Here is a 24,403-nt window from a genome sequence, read left to right on the forward strand (position 1 = left end):
TTTCTTATTTACAATATTATGTTGAATAAAAAATCAAAAGCAAAGTCTGATTTCTATTAAATATGGAATAAACAATGGTGGATGCCAATTACTTTTGTCAGTTTCAAGTTATTTCAGAGAAAATTGTGCATTCTTCGTTTTTTGTGGAGGGGTACCAACAAATTTGAGCACGTCTATATATATATATATATATATATATATATATATATATATATATATATATATATATATATATATATATATACATAAAAAATGGTATAAACCACGATGGGCCGTGCGGTTCCCATGATCTATACCACGCCTGGGGTGGTGATAAGGCCCAAGGCGTCAGTGGAGTTTCAAATGACACCAAGGAAGTAAGAAGCAGCTGCGATGGAGACTGAAGCCGGATCTTGAAGTGAGTTTGTTAACTCGTTATATGCGAGGCAGACCGCGGTGTCAGGGGACAAACAGTACCTCAGTTTCCCGCACACTCTTCAAATCCATGTCGGTAACTGGCCTTGTCTTTACCTGCTTTTCTAAGAGTTTTCCTGACCGATAGGAATACATTATTGCTGGTTTTAAACTCGCTGTCAGCAGAGATGTTGAAACTTCTACTGTTAAAATATGTATTTAGTCCAGCTCAGCATTATAAAACTGGAGACTGAATACTGGTCCCCAGATGAACTTCTTGCACTGGCATAAACTTCCCTTAATGGTGTTGAGATTTTTTGGACTTATTTCCATAAAATGAATGTCCATATTTTTTTTCCTTTAAGTACATTAACCAGCCCATGTTGTAGTTTCTTTTGTGTGTTTTTTTCAATCTTTGTTTTTTTCTATTTATTATTATTATTATTATTATTATTTATTTCTTAGCAGACGCCCTTATCCAAGGCAACTTACAGTCGTAAACAAAAATAAATTTCAAGAATCACAGTACAAGTAATAATACAATTAAGAGCAAGATAAATACAATGACTTTGGTTCTAGCAAGTATGACAAAATATGATTCAGTAACAGAGCACATAACAGTGTCAGTGATAGTTACATCAGGATATAATTAAATACAAAATACTACAGATTAAATGACACTTGACAGATTACAGTACTCAAGTACAGGATTAAATGCAGTAAAATAGGGGGCAGATAAGAGCAAGTAAAGAGCATTTAAGGAAGAGTGTCCATAGGGAAAAAAAATTATTTAGCTGTTCCTCATCTACTGTTATGTGTCTACTCTTGCTGGTGCACTTATTTTTTTTATTTTTTTTCAGATGGACTGCTGTCTTCACTCAGAGAGTTGGTGTTGTACCCGTTATGTGGAGTTTCATCCTCAAATATATTAAAGGAAATAGGTCAAATGCCACTCATTTTTGACTGAGGTTTTGTAACTAATAACAAATAAAATGGCAGTTTGTCGTGGAATTTAGAATGTAGTGGAGTGTAGTGATTTATTCAGTGTGAAGCGGATCATTAGTGGGCAAGACATGCTATACGCTATATATACACACAGTCATGTGATGCTGTTTAACCAATTAGATGTTATTTTTCCAAGCCGTGTTATATATATATATATATATATATATATATATATATATATATATATATATATATATATAATGACACCAATAATCTGTAAAATTGATCGTTTTACCAGGACCAGATAGTAATGTTAATATTTATTTTGATGCAATACTCACTTCAAGAGAAACCTCCAGCTCCTTGTTAACACTCTTTTCAACTTTTTCTAGAAGGCCATCCACATTGCAATCAATGTCGTTTGAAGACAGACATGCTTCGCTCTTTAAACTGAAACACTAACAGGAAAAAATAAATAAATAAATAACATTTCATTTTGTATTTTATGAAATGGCCTAGACAAAATCTAGTGTTCAAACAGGCTGAACCATCCAAAGCATGCAACTGTCAGTAGAACCTCACAGCTCCAAATCTTCTTTGTCTCATTCCACCAATATAGTAGTTTACATTCTAAATGACATGCTTATAGCACAATAACCCCTGGTGGCAGGGCTGACGTTTTGGTATTTTTGTTTCTTTGTAATTTTATAGTTTGTTTACATTTATAAGTTTGTGCTAGGTATGGCAGGGCTGGGTTTAGAATCAATTTGTAATGAAAACAGAAGTGTGTACAAGCAGGGACACACGACTATGTGGAACCAGGGTGAGCAAACCATGAACTACTATTCCTATCCGGGTGTGTTAACTGGGATTCTAGTGTTTAGGAGTAGAGATTAGTTTAGGGGTTTTTAATCCCACCCCAGCATATCCTAGTGTCAGGGAGAAGGTTCCTGGAGTGGGCCCTCCCTTTTAGTGGGAGTAGCGCCGAGTCAGGTTTTTTGGCAACGTTTATTTTTAGCTCTTTTCCGGCTGTGTTTTGTATTGCACTTTTGCATTTATTTTGATTACACTGTGTTTGTGTAATCTCCCCCACGCACTCTACCATTGCTGGTATAGTCACGGGGGAGGTGGTGATTTTGTTTGTAAATAAATCTGTGCGCCTGAGTGGCATGGCAACATCAACCCCCAGTCTCTCTCCAATCTCTTGCAGCAGATCCCCACACCCCCATTACACTTCTTTTACAGCCCTTTTAAGGCATGTGGTGTTACTAAGAGGGGTTGAAGGGTTATGGCTGTTACAATCACAAAACACCTGAAGAGTGGCTTGTCTCAATGCAACCGCACACTTTCTTGTTTGTTTTTGCTTACACGGCCGGTTAAGTTTAGTTACTCTAAGAACATGTACTGCACATTATGTATTAAACCAATAAAAAAGTAACAATTGCCTGTGTAACATTTAATCAGATTTGGCAGGACAGTCAATTAGGTGTTTCTATTATGAAACCATGGTAGATTATAATACCCTCAATAACTTCAGCTAATGAATGCCTGAGTAGATTTATGATAATTACTGGATGAGCATGACAACACAAAAGTAAATCACCACAGCTTCTGTGTTCAAACATGGGTGAATTTTGGTGTGAGTCATTACGCTGATCTTTCTTACTGAGGAAACCATTTGTTAAATCGAATAAACTGCACATTTATTTTCAATTATGTACTTAAAAGTAACTACATATTGCATGCTTTTCATATCCTTTGTTACCTGGAAATTTCAAAATGTGTTGTCAAAGTTACTGTAAATGAAGGGCCTACATGTTATGTTACGGTCTGTTGCCCTAGTTACGTACTATGTGTTTAATGCAATGCAAACAGCAATTATGTAGAGTAACAAATAAGTATTAAGCATTGTGTTCCATAACCAAGCTATTGTTTACCCCATTGCATGCTTAAATACATTATTAAACTAAAAGTTATACATATATATATATACACACACATATATACATATATATATATATATATATATTATATATATATATATATATATACACACACATACACACATATATATACATACATATATACCATACACATATATATATATATAACTCAATAGTAAGTAGTAATCTTTTTTTTTAAAGTAAACAGACTTCTGTTATTTTCACCGTCACATACAGATTCTCCATGAATGATTCTCCATGCATACAGTGCTGTTTGCTGTTTCTGAATTATTTTCAAATTAACTGATATAATTAAGATAATCTACAGGGTGGAGTTGAAGGGCCAGTTTCCTCCCTACAATGGTTTGGAATTGATGAACACTTTGAGGTTGGTCTTGGTTACTTGCAGGGATCCAACAGCAGACATCCTCTCCAAGAACTCTATATATGCTCCAACCTTTGCCCTGGGTAAGGCCTTTTCCTTCTTGTTTGTTCTAATCGATTTAATGCTCACCCTAGCATAGATGGAATTCAAACTGGTGCCAACTTCAACACAACAGTCTTGTATGCAGATAATATTTGAAGAATGTCCATTTCTAGTCAAATCTGCTCTGAATGTAAACTCACTGCACCTACATTCTCAGTCTTAGACTTTAAATGCAAAACAAATAAACACATCAATAAAATACAGTAACGGTTTTATTAAGCTTTTTATCCAGTGCAAAGCTGCAACATCCCAATAGAAAAACACACTAACATCCTGTAAAACTAGCAAGAATACTCTGCGGTAACATTTTACTGTTAACTAATAGATTGCAAATACTATTTCAGTAGCAAGTATCTTTATAGAAATAACTTCTTGCATTCCCATTTTCATAACAAATAAGTCTGCTGTTTTGAGTGAAGTTGTCTGTTCAAGACTGGTTTCTATACAGGCCTGCAGTACTGGAATAATTAACCACTTCAACACCATGACTTACGCACGTACGTCAAATGAAAACCCACTTACAGTACCATACCGTACCTGCGTACGTCAAGTTTCCCATTCTATTCTATGATAGTACTGTGCTAGTCCTGTGGAATATGCAATGAAAGTCGGGGGAGAGTCAGGTGATATTTGTATCCAATTGCGTGTCATGCAGCGATTCCAATCTAGCTGTGGGCGTTTAGAAGACAGATATATTGTGGGAAGCCATTCAACTTTTACAACTATAAATATATAGTGTTTTAAATTATTATTTTTTGTTTAATTATTAGTTTTACTTGTTTAGTTGTAGTTTATATAGGTTTTTAGTGAAAGCTAAACATGGCAACGTATGTGGTCTTTCTATAATGAGCAACGGGAGTGAAGTTGGTTCGGAGGATTTCGATACCAGCGACAGCGATGCTGACTTATCACTCAGCGATGATGATGAAGAGGATGTGGAGCCAAGAACAGAACAAACTGTACAAACAAAAGAGCATGCAGCTACTTTACAGGTAAGCCAGCTGCAAACAGGAAGCTGTTGAAATGGCAGTGCTATGACGAAACACTATCAAAACACAGCACTGGGTACAGGCAATGTGGCAGCCAGATCCATCCTGCGCAAAGTAGCTGTGTACACGCATTTGTGACTATCCCTCCAACACAAGGGAAGCAGACACCATAAAAAAGGTACAGGGTCTGCTACGAAAATGAAAAGAAAAGACACAAGAAAAATGTGCAGTGGTTGCGAAGGCAACCCCGGGTTCTGTTGTGTTGAACATTTCAATAAATGGCACAGAGCAAGTCGATAATGGCACACATTTTGATGTTGTTTGATTTTTATTTGATAATTACTGTTTACTGATTATTATTGTTATTAGCAGCATTTTTGTTTTCATTGTTAAAAAAAGTGTTTTTATCTCTATATTGAATATGGGTATGTTGTACACAGGAGCATAAAGGGTTAATGAAAAACACAGTTTAGGTCATTTATTTGTGTTATTCATCATATGTTAACATTTTATAGATAAAATCTGGTACCTGGGAAGGGGTTTCATTTTTACATCTGGAGTTGAAGTGGTTAAAGTGGTGCAAACTTTGAACTGGAGGAAAAGCTAAGTACACCTTTGTGACATGAAATGCAGCCCAGAGATTACCTCTTTTATGCTACTAAACCACATGCACAGGGACTTCAGGGAATTATCCGTTTCACTTCTGACACCACTGAACTCGTCCTGTTTATTACTCTTCCAGTCAGAAAATTTTTCAAACGCATCTTCCCCAACATTTTCCATTGTGAATGATCCAAAAACAGAAGACAGGACAGACCCCAATTCCTACAACAAAGAAGTCTGCTAGTTAAACACAAAAACTACAGATAAGTGAATAAACATGTGACCCTTTACATTCTATTAGAAAATACTGTACCAGAGATACAGCATTCATTTGGAAGCCCCAGATAATTCCCTTTCATGCTGTCAGAAATGTGGGGTGTGGAGAAACCCATTACTCAGAATTGTCTTTAAATCGTCAGGTGTTCAATAAATCCATTCATTGATGTGTTAATTTCAAAACAAGAAAAGCTGTCCTCCCTCATGTTTACAACAAGGACAGCAGTGTGGAGTAGTGGTTCGGGCTCTGGACTCTTGACCGGAGGGTCGTGGGTTCAATCCCGGTGGGAACACTGCTGCTGAACCCTTGAGCAAGGTACTTTACCTACATTGCTCCAGTAAAAACCCAACTGTATAAATGGTTACCGAGGCAGAAAACTGACAATGAAAAGGGTGTTTATGGTCTTGGTATGCCAGTAAAACAGTAAAAACGTCAGCACATGAAATGAGGAAAATATTCTTCCAATCAGATTTTAAAACAGAAGTTAATTGCCATTGATTAGTACACAATTGTAAATGTGAGGGAGGACAGCTTTTCTTGTTTTTAAAATCAACAAATCAATGAATGGATTTATTTAATTCCTGATGATATACTTCTTAGACAATTCTGAGTATGAGTAACATGATTCTGCACACCCGCAGGGCTCCAAGTTTAGATTTTTAACTATTGAGCTACTGTTTTTACTGGCCCAGATGCAATTCTGGCCCAATATATTTATATATTTTTTCATGGTGGTTTTTATTTTCAGTATGTTTCTAACTGTGTGTGGTAACCAAAGAGAGCCCACATCTCAAAATAAAGTGGCTAAACGAAGCCTTTCAATATATGTTACTTCAGCCATTTAACATGCACACAAATGTAAATACTATTAAGATCTGAAAATGTATGTGTACAAATGATACTCATTTTTTCACAAGCAAACATGCAACCGAGCCGTTACCATATGGTGACAGCATCACTAAAACTGAATTATAATAATCCTAATTAGGGATGGGTTAGTGTCGAATACATGATTACACGAAAATAAAAAAAAAAACTATTTAAATACCATATTACATATTCGAGTACACAAAAAGCCTTCTACATTAGCTACTAGAAGCAAACGCGCCTTTTTTATTAATGCTGACGCTTAACACGTGTTATGTCAGTCTTAAACCCGTTGTTATTTGCATATTAAACGTAAGGACCCTAATTATGCAATGCTTGTAATAGCAACATTCTACAGTAATCGTATTCTGTTTGAAATTGTTGCCAATTTTATTGCCTTGTTTTTAGCTAATGTTAACAGATCCCTGTATGACTGTACACAGCAGCTTCTGCAGCTGTTGTTAGCCAGTTGTGAAACAGCTTCCGGAAGCATGGCACCGACAAACTTTGAATGTGTGAACTGAAATAAAATAATGTATATACAGTAGCAAGTGCTAAAAGAAGTAATCCAAACTTAGGTGTAAATTAGTAATGTTAAACTATTGTAGTGTTTGGAATGTATTTTCTATTGTTCTGGCCAGGTTACAATATTTACACTTTATTTGTTAAAATTAAACAGATGTAGAATATTTAGGTTGCTATGTGATAGTGTTATTTTATTCTGAATACACTACAGCAAAAAATTATTATTTGGTGGTTTGCGCAATTTTACGCTACTGTGACGTTGCTGCTCATGGAGTTCTGTATTTTAATTCAATAAACAAAAGGAAATACTTGTGCCTAAGGAAATTGAGTATTGAACGAAGAAATCTCGTCTTGCACATTGTTTGTAGACTTCGTGAACCCGGCTAAACTTTACCAGCTTACACTGTTATGCTGTCTGCTTGTACACACGCATTTGCCTTTTAGCATAAGGGACCAGAGTTCGTGTAATCGAATTTTCCATCCCTAATCATAATAAACACTATTAAAACAATATTCATAATACAAAATAACAATCCTTCTCAGAGCATTGTCGTTTGTGTAGCCTCTCCCAAGTCAGCGCCAGTCTTGCTGCCAACGAGCCCTGGAAATATTGTGAATGGCGTTTTTGACTTCAATACATCGGATCCCAAATCAAAGTTAGACAATTTGATTGCGTATCTGGGTGTCGATCGGGACATCTGTGAGACTGGATATGATGCAAACGAAATGTTGAATTCACAACAAATAAAGCTGTTGTTTTATCTGCAAGTCTGGGAAACCGATGCCAAACAAGGCAGAACATTACTTTTGTTTCACTGTCATAATGGAGCCAGATGAAGCTTCCACTCTAAATGTTCATCTTCATTTTTTTTTCATAACTATTTTCTTTATGATTTATTGATTTCAGCGCTTTCCTTTTGGCTTATTGGTTGCTTAGTTGTAGAGAACCTGATTCGTAAAAGATTTGCCATGTCGCGGGAACGAGTACCACCAACACAGCACTTCGGTACGCCGTCTCAGAGTCTGACTGTACAACAAATATGTGCGGCAGGAAAGTTAGGATTAGGTCGTAGTTATGTTTTTAAAAAATGGGTTGTAAATTAGTTTTCAGCTTTTTTGCACACTGGCCCATTTTCCTGGATTCATGAAATGGAATCCACGTGCACTATATATATATTACACTAGTTAAATGTAACCAGCCCAGTCAGGCCTGTGGCGCTTCATAACTACCGGCCAAACTGCGATCTCTACTGGCCCCAGACCGCCGAGCCATGGTTAATGTCGAACCCTGCAACCCTATCAGAAATAGTACCTTATTTTTAACACCATGTGAACATTTTACACATTTTTATTGACTGCTCAGCAGTCTTCACATTGTACTTTATTAATCTTTCTTTTATTCCAGGTATTCAATGAAACCTGCCCATGCAGAATAAAGTAACTGGTGCATTGCTACATGGATGACTGGTACAGAATAACAACCCAAGCAGCCTGAAAGATCTCAGGTACTAACTAGAACAATACAGACGTTTGACAGTGTGCTACTTGCACCCTCATGTGGTGTACAGTGTAAAACACACTCACCCTTCTTATTTCTTAAGCTCATACAGTTGTATGCAAAAGTTTGGGCACCCCTGGAAAAAATGTATGTTACAATGAATCTTTCAGTGAACAGAAGTTGACCTGACCTCTACATGGTACAAAGTTAAACATGACACCTTTCTGCAAATTTTAATACAGGATTACTATTTATTTGCATTTATTACAGATTCAAAATTATAAACAAAAGTGAAAATGGCACGTGCAAAAGTTTGGGCACCCTTTTGGACCATTCTTAATTACTTCTTAAAAAGATGATTACTAAGGCCCAGAAAGGTTGATTCACTCGTTAGGGCTTCAATTAGTCAGGTGAAGTCAATTCCAGTGTTGAACTATTACTCTGAAGTAACTTCATACCTTCTAATCTGTCAGACTGTGATGGTTGTTATGCCTGGTTTCAAAAACCATGGGCTCCTCTAAGCAGATGTCTGAGGACTTGAAAATGAAGATAACTGACTTTCACAAAACAGGAGAAGGCTATAAAAAACTCTCTCAACGCTTCCAGCTAGCAATTTCAACTGTCAGAAACATTGTCAAGAAATGGAAGTTAAATGGAACGGTTAAAGTCAAGGCAAGATCTGGAAGACCAAGAAAAATATCACATAGACTTGCCCAAAAACTGGTCAGATCTGCACAACAGAACCCACAGGTCACTGCAAAGGACCTTCAGAACAGTTTAGCTGACACTGGAGTAGTTGTTCACAGGTCCACAGTCCAGCGTACCTTACACAACAAGGACCTGCATGGGAGAGTTGTCAGAAGGAAGCCTTTTCTACGACCTCATCACAAAAGTCAGCGTCTAAAGTATGCAAAAGAAAACCTTGACAAGCCTGAAGCTTTTTGGAACAATGTGCTTTGGACTGATGAAACGAAAATTGAACTGTTTGGCCACAACCAAAGGTACGTCTGGAGAAAAAAGGGTGATGCATTTCAAGAAAAGAACACCTTGCCAACTGTTAAGCACGGGGGTGGCTCTATTATGCTTTGGGGTTGTGTGGCAGCCAGTGGAACCGGAAATATTGTGTGGGTGGAAGGAAGAATGGATTCAACTAAATATCAACAAATCCTAGAAGCTAATGTCCTAAAGTCAGTCAAGACACTAAAGCTGAAAAGAGGTTGGATATTTCAGCAAGACAATGATCCAAAACATAGCTCAAAATCAACCATGAAATATTTACAAGAAAGAAGGAGAAAGGTTTTGGAATGGCCATCACAGTCCCCAGACTTGAATATTACTGAAAATCTGTGGGGAGATCTCAAACATGCAGTGCATGCAAGGAGACCTAAGAATCTTTCTGAGCTGGAAGAGTGGGAAAAAATTCCAAAGGCAGGAATAGAAAGACTCTTAGCTGGCTACAGGAAACGTTTGGAAGCAGTTATATCTGCCAAAGGAGGTGTTACCAAGTACTAAGTGACAGGGTGCCCAAAGTTTTGCACGCGACATGTTCACTTTTGTTTATTATTTTGAATCTATAATAAATGCAAATAAATAGTAATCCTGTATTAATTTGCAGAAAGGTGTCATGTTTAACTTTGTACCATTTAGAGGTCAGGTCAACTTCTGTTCACTGAAAGATTCATTGTAACATACATTTTTTCCAGGGGTGCCCAAACTTTTGCATACAACTGTATACACTACGTGTAATCAAAAAAAAAAAACAGATCTCTGCCCAGTCTCATTATTTGTAACCAAATAAGGGAAGCTTCCTGCGGATTACTGTTTCTCTGGGTAATTATTATCTGTATCAACACACCAGATGATGCACAAAATTAGTTTTCTATAGACTTTTAGACACGTACATTTTTCCCCAATCAAAAACTAAAGCACTGTTTTCCCAAACCCTGCTAACTATGCAGAAGTAAAACTAGCATATTTGTTGTTTTTATGTCATAAATGGGTGATAAGCAATGCTTTAAAATCAAGTTTAGCTTTATCAGCATTAGATTCCTCTTATTGTGCTGTAAATCGTTTGCCTTTTACCTTTTTTTTTTTGCTGTAATTGCAGCAGACAACAGGAGTGAGTTTGAACTACAACACATGAAATTATACATGTTCTAATTATATAAATGCAACCAAAGACCTAACAGAAGAGAAGGTGATTACATTGCTTTTGTTTAAATCAGAGGTAAGAACATTTTAAAACCTTGGTTTGTACTCCTTTAACAAAAACTGTAGCTAGTCTGCAATAAAACTCCAGATCAGCTCATTTCATCAGGGCATTGACCAATTTTATGTTTTAAAAGGCATGTTGAGTTAATTTGTTTAATATGTTTACAGTAATGGATAACCTACTGTAACAATATATAGTGTATGGACCTGATGCAGGTTACATCTTTGGAACGTGTTATTCTTTAAAAAAAGACAACCGGAGAATTTTAAAACATGGGCAACCACCCCTCTTTTGGAAGCTTTCAAACCTCTAGAGTGTTCATACGGTGTGTGATGGACATCCCGTCCACTTCAAGGAGGTATTCATCCACTGCAGCAGAAAAAGTCTCTCTCGCTTCATTGCGTCTGGCAATCAGCTCTTCCAGTTCACCCTTCTGATAAAAAACAAGACAATATCGAAATTGTTCATTTTGTTACAGAAACACTTTCACGTTTCCAGTGCTTTACAATATTGATTAAAAGGAATATAACTGTATTAGCCTTTCATTACTAAAGGCAGAATTCTACTGCGTACTGTGTAGCTGATTGAAGAGTTTTGTTTTTCATCTTGTATGCAATTGAGGGGTTTTAAAGCTTTTCAGTGGGCCATTTCCCTTATGGTGCAAGCCACTTTGATTTTGGCCCGTAGTTGCTCCCAGTTTGGAGAACTGAATGTATTATTCACACACAACACGACACTGATCTTCCAGTAGGATTCCTGTTGCGAACCAGGACTCATGAGGGGCTGTACGTATGCTTACAGATATTGAATATTATATATTGACACCAAGAGGAAAGAGAATTCAGGTCAAAAAGGTTTCGGGTTGAAAAAAATTCTGTTTAAATCGAGGCTGCCAATACAATGCAGCTTACAAAGGCTACGATACAGCGACTAAAAATGTACAATTTTGCACCTGGTTGAAAATAAAACCGTGATTATAACACCTGCTGTAATCGACACTTGCAACTTACCTCATTCTTGCAAGACTGCAGCATCTCTTGAGCTAGGCTATATTTGGTCCAAGTCGTCATAAGTTCCTCCATGGTCTCCGGTGGCGATATACAATCCTGAGTCACCACTCTTATCGCTTCTAAAAGATCATCCCCCAAACTGCAGATGGAGCTGCTCTGTCTGTGAAGGTGAAATAATTGTGCTGTTGCTGGTAAATTGGCAACTTTTCACAAAATGTATACTAATTACACACAGTATTGCTTATGGGTAGAAGATTGGAAAGATTTTACTCATTTGTTTCCAACACTTCATACCAATTCAAAAAATTACACTTTTGGTTTAATAGTCAACTGTAAATGTAAAAAGATTACAGAACACATAGCTAAAACAAATCTCTCCTACCTCAGAGGCAAAAACAAATCACTCCTACCTTAGAGTTCGGAGCACCTCTACTTTTTCTGCCAATCCTTTCAGTTTAGACCCCACTGCTGTTTGGATGCATTTCTTAAATTCTTCGAGTTGTTGCTGAGATTCTTCCTTAACCTTCTGTAATTACAGGATGATCATGCATTGTTAGGACAGCACAATTAACTATAACAAGATTCACACACTGTAAGGACAGCAGATATACAATGAGCTACCTCTGGTTCTAAAAAGTAGTTTAGATAAAGATTGTTTTAAAATATCATTTAAATGTTATTTAGAAAAAAACATATATTGACTGTTTGGTGTGAATTACATATTCAATAAAAATGGACAAGTGCACATACAGTAGCTCTTCAGAGAATCTAATGTTAATTGTAAATATAGTAATGTTAAGAGTATGATCTTCACAAGTAAATTATTGTTAATTATGTGTGTGTGTATTTTTATGCCTTTAATATCGGCACTAAATTCTTTATACTTTATTTTAATAAGATTGGATGTTTAAGTTGTAACTACAAACTACAGGGGCTGGCTGAAAAATAGCTTTTAGTTAAAGCTGTATTAATAACTACAACTTTAAACAGAAAACATCATGGGAAATAGAAGGTTTGGAAAATGACTTCCAAAACAATGTTATTTTGTTATTGTACAATACACACTATCAAACATAAAATACCCAGAAACCAGCAAGTCACATGACCACACAGGTCAACGCTGAGGGTACCATTGCATTTTGCCCATGGATTTCAAATAGTTTAAGAGATGCTGAATAAGCAGCGTCGACAGCTGAATTACAAAACTGGGATGCTTACATTTCTAGACACCATGAAAGTGACAAACAGACTTGCCTGAAGTTCAAGCTTTAGTTCCTTCAGCTGAGATTCTAGCAACACTGAGTTCTGCACAGCAATGCATGTATCAGCATCAAGCTTCTCAATCTCTTCTGGTATTGTTTTATCTATTTTCTTTCTCAATAAACTCTCTGTCTGCAATTGGTAGGTTGTGCTTCTTTCCCTATACACATAAGCAGATAGAAAAACAATGCGATTCATCATTTACTTAAAAAAAAAAGTACACCACTGTAATGCAGAAAGCAACAACCTGAATGCAAATGATGCAACATTATATACTTAATCAGACAATGGTGAATTCTGGACTTCTCTGCAAAACATAACTGGAGCGATATACAAATACTGTACAACCACACTGCTCTCACCACCCAATAAAACTGTATTTTAAAAAGCAAAGAGAAACTTACTAAATGTACTGCCTTACCTTACATCTGGAGGTATTTGGTCAGGAAAGACTGGGCGTAACTTTGGTCTGATTCTCTGTTGCAGAACTTTATCACCTCTGTCGAGATTTCTACGTGCCCACAAGATAGAAGGACTCCTTAGAATTCTAACGGGACGCCTCACTTCATCACTGTGGGCTGGGTCACCCTTTTTAGCAAACCCCATTTTGGCGATTTCATCTCCGACGTCCATGTTACCTTGCAGAATCTGAACCAGCGTGGTGCTATCCTTGCTTGTGGCCCTTATCAGGATTCTGATCTGTTTTTCATAAACTACATTATGTAGATATGCTTTTCCCTGAAAAGTCACATCAAATAGGAGTTTAACACCTGGTTAGCAAACAATAAAAGCTTTCAATAACGCTGCATTTCTTCTGAACAATGTTGTCACCAGCAGTCACACTGATAAATGCCAAAACAACCACCATTCCAGTCAAATCCATTTTATTATCACAAGCCACAGTTAACGGAAAATAGACAGCAGTGTGGAGTAGTAGGGCAGCAGTGTGGAGTAGTGGTTAGGGCTCTGGACTCTTGACTGGAGGGTCGTGGGTTCAATCCCAGGTGGGGGACATTGCTGCTGTTCCCTTGAGCAAGGTACTTTACCTAGATTGCTCCAGTAAAAACCCACCTGTATAAATGGGTAATTGTATGTAAAAATAATGTGATATCTTGTAACAATTGTAAGTCGCCCTGGATAAGGGCGTCTGCTAAGAAATAAAATAATAAAATAATAATAAATATGTATTTTATAGGTGTCAACAGCCCATGAATTGTAATATTTTATATAATAAATTAACTTGGCTAATGCCTAGTTTCTTTAGAGTTTTGCCTCTTTTTTTAAAGATACAGACAAGTACTTAAAACCTGTACATAATAAATACAGATATTCACTTTACCTGCTCAGTATTTGCTTTCTCTCCATCAGCAGGTATATGAACAGCCCAGAGCTTGTACCTCCTTGCAAGACCTGGAAACTGAAACTCCTCAGGCAGTTCAACAAGAGCTGATCTATTAACGATCTCAGAATTCCCGTAGTCAACGTATGTCACATGGAACTAGTAAAACAAGAAAGTATGAAGAAATGATCAAGGTTCCTCAATAAAGAGAAAACATTTATCATACTACATATTACGTATATGCTACTAAATTGTACGGACTGCCTGGAGTGTTGAATGACTACATGGTTTATTTTGTAAGCAATTTAACTGCACGGTAACATGCCTGCCACTGGATGTTACACCTCAGTTTTAACGGATATTCTAAGCTTAAAATGTGTAGGCCCTAAATTAATTTTTTAATTCTTATTTGTAGTTTTTCACTTCCATCTATCATTGTGCAGTTGAGCTGGACTATTCTATAGTAGATGTTAAGAAAAAACATTTTATACATAAGACTGATGTAATGGGCAACAATGTAGAATTTTGTCTGTGGATATTTTTTTTTCATTGTACTAAAGTAAAATAAAAACTATCGTAAAACTGATGAATTTCAAAAGCATTTAGCATCTAATATTTACTGGTTTACCCTAACAATTAACCCATTCATTCAAAACATGCATGAAAATGTCTGAAATACCTCTTCCTCTTTATGCCATTGTACACTGCACCTATACCAACACTTGTCTTCAGAGAACAATCCGCCATATATCTGTAAAAAAAGATGAAAAGATCCTACAATTCACAGTACAGACTGATATAACTTTATACAGTAAATGTTTTCTACGTTTAAAAAAGGGAAACCTTATAAGCTGATCAGACACAGCCTAGAGCAATGTTCCACTAAATTAAAGTTAAACTTAACTTACACCTATCTTATTTACTTATGTCACATGTCTATTTACTAATGACAAGATTTGTGTTTACCGCAATGCAGCTCTTACTTTTTGAGAACTGGGAGTACCATAAACTCCTTTGGCCTGTGGACAAGTCTTTGCGAGGGAACTTGTCAAATCAAGGATGAATTCATCCCGATCCTTGTATATATTCTGAAAAGCAAAAGTGCAAACTCACTTTACCAAGACAAGAATTTTACATTAGAAATGCCCACACACAGGTTTTTTTTTAATTAGTGCAAGATATTGCATTCATTGAGGTAAGCTATTTACAGATTTAAATCTTAACACCAGTCATACTAAATTCCAGTGTTCTCTCTTACATCATCCCTGCTTCCTGATTTGTGACTCTACACCTTGAATTTTACCACTGAAAATGTAATCATGGTAAATCAACTTTCTAGGCTATATTCATACCCAAGTTCTTGTACTATCGAAGTTAGACTAAACAGCTCCCCCATGTGAGCAAGTCAAACTGCAACATTTGAATCCAAAAACTCTGAAATAGTAAAAAAAAAAAAAAAAAAAAAAAAAAAAAACACAACATGTTTCACTTGGAAGAAACACAGGAGGTTTTCCAAACAAAAGCAAAAGCATCCCCAGTAGCACAAAGTAAAGGACACATCATATCAATCGAACAGTTTGTAAACATTAAGTGATATGGAAATACCAAATGTCAAAGCATCTCTACAAAGCTGTGAGTTCAAAAGTCACGACCTTAATATGGCAACCATATTATTAGGTCAGGTGTCGATGTCATGGTCACCAATACATTTAGCCTACTGGGGTTATATGAACCTGCAAATATAAAGTCACTACCTCAAATGGCTTCTGAGACAAGAGGCTCTGACACTGTTGGGATGGCAGCTTTTGCAAAAAAGCATGAAGAAATTGTTTCATTTTTCTTTACTGTTTATTGAGTATGAAGGCAATATGTTGAAGTGTTAGGTCTCTATCACCCAGAAAACAAAGTCACATGATCCCCAATATGGTGACCATCTTAGATCACAGGTCAAATTAGATTTTGCCAAGGATGAAATGATTAGCTTAAATAGATGATGATATATCATCATTAGTAGGTGCGGCAACTCATAGAAGGGATGCCTAATTAGAACACAGTGTGTACTGAGACTAATGTTTAGCTGAAGCGTATTCTGAAACACTAAAATATCAGACGGCAGTAACGTTTCTTAATGTGTGCTATTACCTGAGCCCAGAAGGTAACAGCATCCTCTGTATGCGTACCAACAATCAGCTGAACTAAAAGAAAGAAAAGCAGTAAACCATATACAGTATTACTTTGTTTGAAACTGTATGTAAGATATCGGCTGAATAAAGTATGTACATTCTTACCTTTACCAGGTACAGCTTCATCCATAACTGCAGATTCTCCGAAATAAAAACAATCAATTGATTCATTAATTAATTACACACTATACCCAATGCAGGCACATTCAGAGGGTCCACATAAATCACACAGTATCTGAAAGAGATCATTTATAACAGCTAAAGGTTAAAAACAAAATGTATAAACTCGAGATGCAATCTGAAAACATCTATAGGAGGCTAGGGGTGTATGTGATCATTGGTACAAAATAAAGGCAGTTATCGTGTTCACCATGTAGTGTGACAAGCCAGAAAGAAGGACGAACAGCACAATAAATCCATAAGGGTCCCTATTCTTTGAACAAGGACCCTAAACATGAAATTCAAGTCTCTCATAAATATGAGAAAATATAACTTATAATGCAACTACACAAAAATAAACCACTATCCCACAAAATCATAAAACTTCTTCTGCCTTGCAGTTGGGCATCTGTAGATGACCTGCGAATGTTTCCACTGAGACAGCTTATCTACCTCCATATCACAGGCTTCCGACAAACAGCCTTCTCCAGAACGTTTGCATGCTGTCTGGACGCACTACAGTAAACTAGTGCCTGGGCTAATCAGTAAAAAGAACTTTCTGCCACTGATGCCCAAGGTCTTGTAATTGAGGGCTCACAGAAAACATCTTGCTCTTCGAGAGCTCCTTTCACACTGGCACTCCTACCCGGGTCACAATCCTGTGTAGTGTGAAACCACGTACCCAGGTTGACAGCGACCCACCTCAGAATGTGGCTCAACACGCTTTAACTCAGGTCGAGCGAAACAAAATGCTTGTAATCTGAGGACGTAACAAACAGCCAAGCCTGCATGAAGGTTTCACTTCAGCAAGTAACCAGATTGCTGCATGGACGGTGTGGAGCAATTAAGAAACATTTGCTCTAATCAATATTTGGGCAGGCGATTCTATCCTAAGAAGCTTGGATGGAAGCGTCCGTAACAAGCACGCCTTCCAAACAATTTGCAAGAGGATGGCTTAAGCTGTATTCACAGGATGCCAGTCCAGAGACGGATTAAAAACAGATGAACGCGTGCTCCTGTGAATGATGTTGCTTCCGGGGCATCACATACTTGCTTCTGTCACCTTAGATCGACCCTGCTCCTTCAAAATGCAGTGTGAAAATGCTTAGCCGACACGGATGATACCGGGTTGCGACCCAGGTTGACCATGCCAGTGTGAAAGGGGCTTAAGAGGTGTCTGCATATCAACAATTCTATTACTGTTATCAGTAATGTTTTGATATCAGCAATTCTCAATATCATATGGGCAGCAGTGTGGAGTAGTGGTTTGGGCTCTGGACTCTTGACCAGAGGGTCGTGGGTCCAATCCCAGGTGGGGGACACTGCTGCTGTACCCTTGAGCAAGGTACTTTACCTAGATTGCTCCAGTAAAAGCCCAACTGTATAAATGGGTAATTGTATGTAAAAATAATGTGATATCTTGTAACAATTGTAAGTCGCCCTGGATAAGGGCGTCGCCTAAGAAATGAATTATAATATATTTTTCATCTCAAAAATAGAATTGCTGATATCAAAAATAGTAGGCCTACCTTTTATTTCGATATCAGAAATACATACCAAGCAGATATATAAGCTTCATTTGTGGGTAATTTCACTTGCAAAAAAGCATGGTTCATTCACCACATTTTATATATAAACTAGTATGCATGCACATCCTTGTAATTACAGTAATACTGTGGAATACACACTTGGTAACTTAGCTGTACCTGGTACATCTACACTAATAACGACGTCAAGATATATATTTTTAATTCCCGTGTGTTCTATTGCCATTAAGTAATTCAATAGTTTACAGCTAAATACAGTCTGACTACAATACGTTTACATGACAAAATCAGTTTTCTGTGTTTACATGATTAACGATAGAAAATCTAATTAGAATTCAACTGTATACATGGATTAAAGTTTTCGGAAAACGCAGGATATTTTCACATGCAAAGTACTGTAGTATCCTAAAGTACGATTTGAAGATTGGACATTTCTGCGATAGAACGGGATCCAATACAGGCCTAGTGCTTTAAGTGTCAGGTCTTAAATTCAAAGATTACTATCCTACCTCTATTCAGATTCCCCACAATGTACAATCAGCCTTTCCAACAGGTCATCCTGTTCTATATTACCAGTTTATTTTGCAGACATTGTTTTAAATGATCACGTCATTTTAAAGCTGGAAAACATTTGCTGCTTCAGTATGGGCTATTAGCAAATACATACAACTTTAACAAATGTATTACTTTATCCCTAACTAGACAAATGGATGCATGCAGCCTGACTACAGATTATTATCATTTACTGTTTTCTAAAACCACGCGTCAAAGTTTGCAAATATGCAGTACGCTATCGGAATAAGTTCTCCGAAAAGTGTGTTTACATGATATACATTTTGTTAGTTTCCAGAATTTAATCGGAAATTTCTAGGTGCGGTTTTCCGAAAACTGACTTTCAGAATATACCGATACATTTTCCGAAAACTGTGTTTACATGACTTTTGATATCGGAATTAGTTTTCAGAAAAATACCGGAATTCTTCTGCTCATGTAAACGCTTTGAGTATCAGTACAGCTCCGGTGTGATTGTGCTTAAAATGTACGCACGCCTTCAAATTACAAGGCCTTAGCGATGCACTCTTCGGAATATAGTGAAAAATCACCACACTGCTGGTTTCTTTCCAAACCTAAGTGTTTTTATTTTGTTTTTTATTTAATTTCCCAATAAACTAAAATGGTTGCCATCTCCATTTTCACTTCATTATGGGATGTTTAAATGGTTGGTTGTAGTTATATATAATTAATAAAACGCTCGTGGGATGAAAACGTGTCTGTGACTTTGAGCCAACATGGTTTTTAAATCTGGCCTTTATGTTTTTTGTCAGCATGTCACAGCAGAAGAATGTATTTACAATCCTCTTTCGATAATCATTTAATATACTGTATAAACAGTTATTTTCTTTTAATTACCAGCAATTATTAAACAAACAAAACGTGCTACGACTCCATATATCTTTAAATTCCATTCACAGGTATTCCATAATCAAGCACGTTTCGACACGGCTTGGAAACGTTTTCCAAACGTTATAAATAAGCAAAGTGCAATGTGCAATTGAGTACCTGGCCTACCTCAACTCCAATTATTTTATTCTCAAAGACGAACTTTTACTTTTTCCTTTCTTTCAAAACCGGCTCTTCAAATTCTTGCTAATACTATTTACGTTCAAAAACAGTTTTTTTATGTTACTATAGAAACGAAGACTACTTTTTCTGTCACGTTTTCATATGCCTTCGTTCTCTTCTCAGGGTTTCCTGTCATGAATCAACACGTGATTCGAACAGCATGGGTGATAGGTATTTTCAGGTCACTTGGTACATAGGAATATTGCAGCCCTTGGATTAATTAATTAATTAATTAATTAATTAATTAATTAATTAATTAATTGATCGATCGTTTATTTTTATTATTGAAATGTAAAAATACTACATATTTATTATTATTATTATTATTATTATTATTATTATTATTATTATTATACGAATTTCTCATTATGTAAAGTGATCATACAAACATTTTAAGAAATTTTCATTTTTGTACGTGGTTAGTAAACTATTAAAAAATACTGTTAAAAAATAATTCTGATGCCTGAAAATGAGAAACACTGGTCACTACATATTAACTAACCATTATCATTAAAAATGACATAAGTTGAAATGTTAAGTCAGCTAAATGTGTATTTTTAAAGACTATAACATGACTCATAATTAACTCAATCAATTAACTTATGTGTTAATAATAATTTTGGAACACATTTTTTGCAAATGTAGTAAATGGCCAGGTGGGTTTTCAAATCCCAGTTTTGCCTCGCTCCGATTGTTGTGAAACTTTTTTATGCTGTCTATATTTCTTTTAAAACATGTTATTAAAGGTTTATACAGTTATGAATAAAGAATAACAATGCATGTTTAATTACTCTATATGGGCTTTGTTATTCTCGGGGGCGTCATTTAGGGATGGGGGTCTATTGCGGTAATTTGCATTTGTTGAAATTCAAAATTAACGATAACAGCTGTTGTGTACGTTGTGTTACTAAAGGCAAAAGAGAAAGGTACGTTTTACTAATAATTCTGTTCAAGTGTTTAAGATGTGTTCTGGGAACTTAAAAATAAAACTTAACAGTAAAAAGTGCTACGTTACATCAACTAAGGGATAGCGATTTCCTGTCAATATGTTGACGAACGTTTTACAACTTGTTTCTGTAACCTTTTCAGAATTCCTATGATTATTTTTGTTTTTTCTGTAAATAATAAAAACGGCACGATTGTGTAAATGTGTTTAATATTTTAATGTAAGATGGTTTGTGTAGATTATAGTCATGCTAAATAATGGGGATGATTGTATGTGTGTGTGTGTGTGTGTGTGTGTGTGTGTGTGTGTGTATATATATATATATATATATATATATATATATATATATATATATATATATATATATATATATATATATATAAAAAAGAGGCAATGGCTGTGGGTAACAAGGTAGTACTGTGTAAAACTTTTGTGTGTGAAATAACGTGTAAAAAGTGTTTTGAGAAACCTGTTGTTAGAACTCCGTGGGGAATTAGGTTTTTGTTTTGTTTACTTTAGTTTTTCTATCAATAAAAACAGCACGAAAGTGCCTGGGTGTGGGTCTGCTGAAAAGCGGCAGTCGAACCTTGGAAAGTGAAATCTTTTATGTGCGTGGATATATATTGTATATATATTGTACCGATCTGTGCATTTGTGTGGTACTGTACTTTTGTGTATGCGTGTTTACGTCGTTCCCGTTGTTTATAATTGTCTTCCCTTCCCCCTCTGTATTTCCCGCCGTTGTTTCTCTGTGAGGCACAGGCCCGGATTTTGGGATGGAACCGCATAGCAGTGTGGCGTGTTGATTGGTCCATGTCTGTCACATGATTATGTCGTCACACGAGTGGGAACGCTTGCAGGCATTTTTAACATTGTGATCAGAGAGAGTGAGATCTGCTTTCCACAACCTTTCAATTAAAATATAATGTGGTATTTTGTTGTACTAATATAACAAACTATGGGTTATTACTACGAATTATCATGTTATGCACGAATGTAAGAATTGGCTTTATATATATATATATAAATCGTTTGCGCGATATATTTAAATAGCAAATATATCTTCCACAAGTTAATGTATTTTTTACTCTCACCAGAAAACATTAGCCTATTTGTTTTATAAAGAAACAGAAATAAAATGCAAATGTTAAAAAAGAACGAAGAAACTACATTGCCTTTATTAAAGGCTAATACTAAAACACATTTTTGAGAAGGAACATGGTATTCCAAAAAAAGACATCTCATTTGCTTATGTAATATCCATCAATATATTGTAGCGTTTCAGATTCTTTTTGGGACAGATATGAGTCTGCAACCGTGAGTAGATGAAGGCCATTTACTTTGACAATAATTAAATAATCACAAAATAAAATCATAAATTGAGGGAAAGGGGACTGAGAATCAAAGGTGAAAATAAATGATTGTAGTAGTTTTTCTTTTACCCTACCCTTCCCAGTCTTCCCTGCACCCCCTTATATGCCCTCGCCTCCCGCCCCTCTTTTGCACCAAATCTGCACCCCCCTCCAGACACATCCACACGCAATCCCTGCACGCACACACCACCATGCAACCCCTGCACGCACACACCACCATGCAACCCCTGCACGCACACACCACCATGCAACCCCTGCACGCACACACCACCATGCAACCCCTGCACGCACACACCACCATGCAACCCCTGCACGCACACACCACCATGCAACCCCTGCACGCACACACCACCATGCAACCCCTGCACGGACACACCACCATGCAACCCCTGCATCACACACACACCACCATCATTAATCCATTACAATTATATTAAAATGTATTCAAAGGAAGAGCATGGAATTGAGTAGGATCAGGATACTAAGCGGGCGCAAACATTATAATGTGATGTAAGGATTTTGCCTTGCACTTTGACAATTGCTGACCCTCCAAAAGTGTTATACCTCTTCTTAAAAGGTGCAAACCATTGTAGAAGAGAGTAAGTAAGAGCTGTATAAAAGCACACACCTGCAGAGGCCTGTCATTGGCTTCAGGATGGCTGCTGTGATACACTTCCTGATGCGGCGACACTTGGCTCTTGATGAGAAGAGACAGGAACACATTCGGAGGAGAAGGGCAAGCCTCTGGTTCCTTTCAGACCACAGTTGGAATGTCTGGAGGGATAGCCCAATCCACCTTTTCCAGAGTGCTAGGCAAATTTCTGGATGTCATGCTGAAAAGGGCAAGCCAATACATATAATTTCCTAAGAAATACTAGCATAAATTGGCTGAGGCTTCCGTAAGGACTCAGCGCCTTCTCAGAAAGCTTTTCTTTTCCATCCACCAAAAGGACTTTGCTGCCCTTCCTCTGACATTTTATATATATATAATTTTTTTTTTGTATTTTCGTGCTCCACAAATGTCATACAGCGCCTACTACTCTCTGTACTCCTAACTTTGTCACCTCTGGGCTGCAAGTGCGGTATGTGCTCATTGACACCCACATTATCATAATTGCGGATCACTATTTGTGCGTGTAGAGTAATTTGCATTACTCTTAAGCTTGCACAGGGCACGGTGCAAAATAATTGCCTGTCCGCAATGCAATTTGAATTTTGCATCTGCAATTATTTGCACTGCACCTATACTTACATCTACCCCATTATGTTTTAGGTTTTATAACTTTTGCTATAGCTTGCTATTATAAATATTATCCACCCAATATTGTAAATGACATTATTTATTATATGCTTATATATGTATTGTTGGTTATTAATAGCAAATCCTTAAAGTGTTACTAATTCATCACACTTTTCACACTATAGAGCCATGAAGATACTACAAAACTAAGAGCTTGGTGATGAAGTGGGCTATTTCCTTAACCTTTTATGCCTTTCACCTGGAATCCCTGGGTTCAAATCAGGTCACAAGTTTGATGGTTTGGTGGTCTAAGGTAGCCAGCCAAACTAGACCTTAGCCCACATCACAAACCACCACACAATTGAGAGAGCCCAGGACTGGAAGGAAGAGAGTATTCATGTCCAATGGCATCTGTCTGCACCAAGTCTATCTGCAGCAAGCCCAGTACCTCAGCTTTTATGAGCACTAACTTGAAATCTATCAAGCTGTTGAAATGCAGTGGCATTGTAAGCTATGAAGATTTCTACTGAATAAAAACTATTCTGTTGAGAAGCAATCAAGAAAAGACTTTGTTTATTTTTTAACACAATTACACCTACAAGGGTTCATCTCAGAAGACATGACGACTCAGTTTCAGTCGTCATGCTGTTAGTATGACTGTCAGTCCACTGGCACTTTATATAATTTCTGTTTTATGTTGACATTTAATTGTCAGGGTTCACTGTTCAGTTTATGACATTTGATAAATAATTGTGAGATACAGTACATAGGTTTGAAAATTCTATCAAGGATAGATCTAATACTACAGCAAAGGCCCTTTCATAATATTTTAGCAAGCTTTTAATTAATAATACAACCTTGTGTGTGTGTTTCATTTTTGTAGTGACTTCTTCAATTTTGTTAAATGTGGCAAACATCCATTTAACTCATGGGCTTTTGACCCAATTATTTTAAAGCTTGGAAAAATCTCCCCCAGTGAATTAC

The 24,403-nt window shown here is 36.7% G+C and overlaps 1 protein-coding gene across 4 annotated transcripts in view; it reads right to left on the minus strand.

Moving 5' to 3' along the window:
- The window catches only part of stk31 (serine/threonine kinase 31), a 31,155-nt gene extending 11,131 nt beyond the window's left edge, over positions 1–20,024 (minus strand). The window contains exons 1-13 of one of the 4 annotated variants that reach the window (XM_059021841.1): positions 19,807–20,024; positions 16,637–16,674; positions 16,491–16,543; positions 15,332–15,436; positions 15,028–15,099; positions 14,349–14,507; positions 13,431–13,747; positions 13,004–13,169; positions 12,160–12,275; positions 11,750–11,909; positions 11,047–11,172; positions 5,403–5,582; positions 1,680–1,796 (exon numbers count right to left, since the gene is read on the minus strand). In XM_059021841.1, the coding sequence (XP_058877824.1) occupies positions 1,680–1,796; positions 5,403–5,582; positions 11,047–11,172; positions 11,750–11,909; positions 12,160–12,275; positions 13,004–13,169; positions 13,431–13,747; positions 14,349–14,507; positions 15,028–15,099; positions 15,332–15,436; positions 16,491–16,543; positions 16,637–16,661 (1,596 nt within the window). In that variant the 5' untranslated portion in view covers positions 16,662–16,674; positions 19,807–20,024. Of the gene's footprint in view, positions 1–1,679; positions 1,797–5,402; positions 5,583–11,046; positions 11,173–11,749; positions 11,910–12,159; positions 12,276–13,003; positions 13,170–13,430; positions 13,748–14,348; positions 14,508–15,027; positions 15,100–15,331; positions 15,437–16,490; positions 16,544–16,636; positions 16,767–19,797 lie in introns of all 4 variants that reach the window. The other 3 variants (XM_059021840.1, XM_059021842.1, XM_059021843.1) reach the window with 3 other exon arrangements.
- Between the last annotated feature and the right edge of the window lie 4,379 nt (positions 20,025–24,403).

The sequence above is a fragment of the Acipenser ruthenus genome, chromosome 4 (assembly GCF_902713425.1).
Source record: "Acipenser ruthenus chromosome 4, fAciRut3.2 maternal haplotype, whole genome shotgun sequence".
In the NCBI taxonomy this organism is placed as follows: domain Eukaryota; kingdom Metazoa; phylum Chordata; class Actinopteri; order Acipenseriformes; family Acipenseridae; genus Acipenser; species Acipenser ruthenus.